General features: G+C 37.3%; 1 protein-coding gene across 1 annotated transcript in view; it reads right to left on the bottom strand.

Annotated features, from left to right (window-relative positions):
- The window catches only part of LOTGIDRAFT_228911 (hypothetical protein), a gene marked incomplete at both ends in the record, with an annotated part of 8,681 nt that extends 7,900 nt beyond the window's left edge, over positions 1-781 (bottom strand). Inside the window, 2 exons of the mRNA XM_009061746.1 lie at positions 8-72; positions 480-781. Of these exons, the coding sequence (XP_009059994.1) occupies positions 8-72; positions 480-781 (367 nt within the window). The remainder of the gene's footprint in view (positions 1-7; positions 73-479) is intronic.

The following is a 781-nucleotide window of genomic DNA, read 5'->3' as shown; positions in this document are numbered from 1 at the left end:
TGAGCACTAGCATGATTATTAGCTCGGACCTCTACTGCTGTAGCTTCAGCCATTCTAAATATCAGATCTGTACTGAAATGAGAGTAAAAAGTAAAATTTATTGGTTGCTAGTAGCGTCATCTAAATTGTTCGGTACAGAAACATATCGAGAAGCTATTGTTTATACTAGTTAGTTTTATAGATGTCACTGGAATGAGGAATGTATTTTCATATTCATTCTGCGTCTCTACATTTCAGTTAAAGATTGATGAACATTTATAAGAATTATAATATTCACACACTGGAGAAAATATTTGTTCAATGCTAGTAACATGCGCACATATAGTTAGGCTGTACTCACTACTTTTTTCGCAATTCATTTAAGGTGACTGATATAATATGCTTGTCAGTATGCGTCTTAGTTCAACACTTTGGTAAATTGTACACTATGCAAACCTCTTTTCTTGATAATTAAACGACACCTAAACTCGAACACATACCTAAAACTTGCTGCAAGCCCGATAGATTGAGGATAAGCCGTGGCATTGTGTCCAACAGCACCGTGTAAGCATTCCGTATCCCATTCATATGGTTTTATTCCAAGTCTGTCAATTGCGGGAGTCGGTCCATTGATTCCCACACCACCTTTAGCCATCTGTAGTTGGATTTCATCAAGTGTCAATCGTCCTACCAAATCATCCACTCTTTCATCCCATGATAATGATGTATTACGGAAAGGGAAGTCCTGTAGAGACGAATTTACTAGAAATAGCAAACAGAAGGCTATTGCTGTTACAGCCAT

This window comes from Lottia gigantea, assembly GCF_000327385.1.
Source record: "Lottia gigantea unplaced genomic scaffold LOTGIsca_5, whole genome shotgun sequence".
Taxonomy (NCBI): Eukaryota; Metazoa; Mollusca; class Gastropoda; family Lottiidae; genus Lottia; species Lottia gigantea.
The sequence above is the reverse complement of the archived record's forward strand: the minus strand, read 5'-3'. Positions and strand labels throughout refer to the sequence as shown.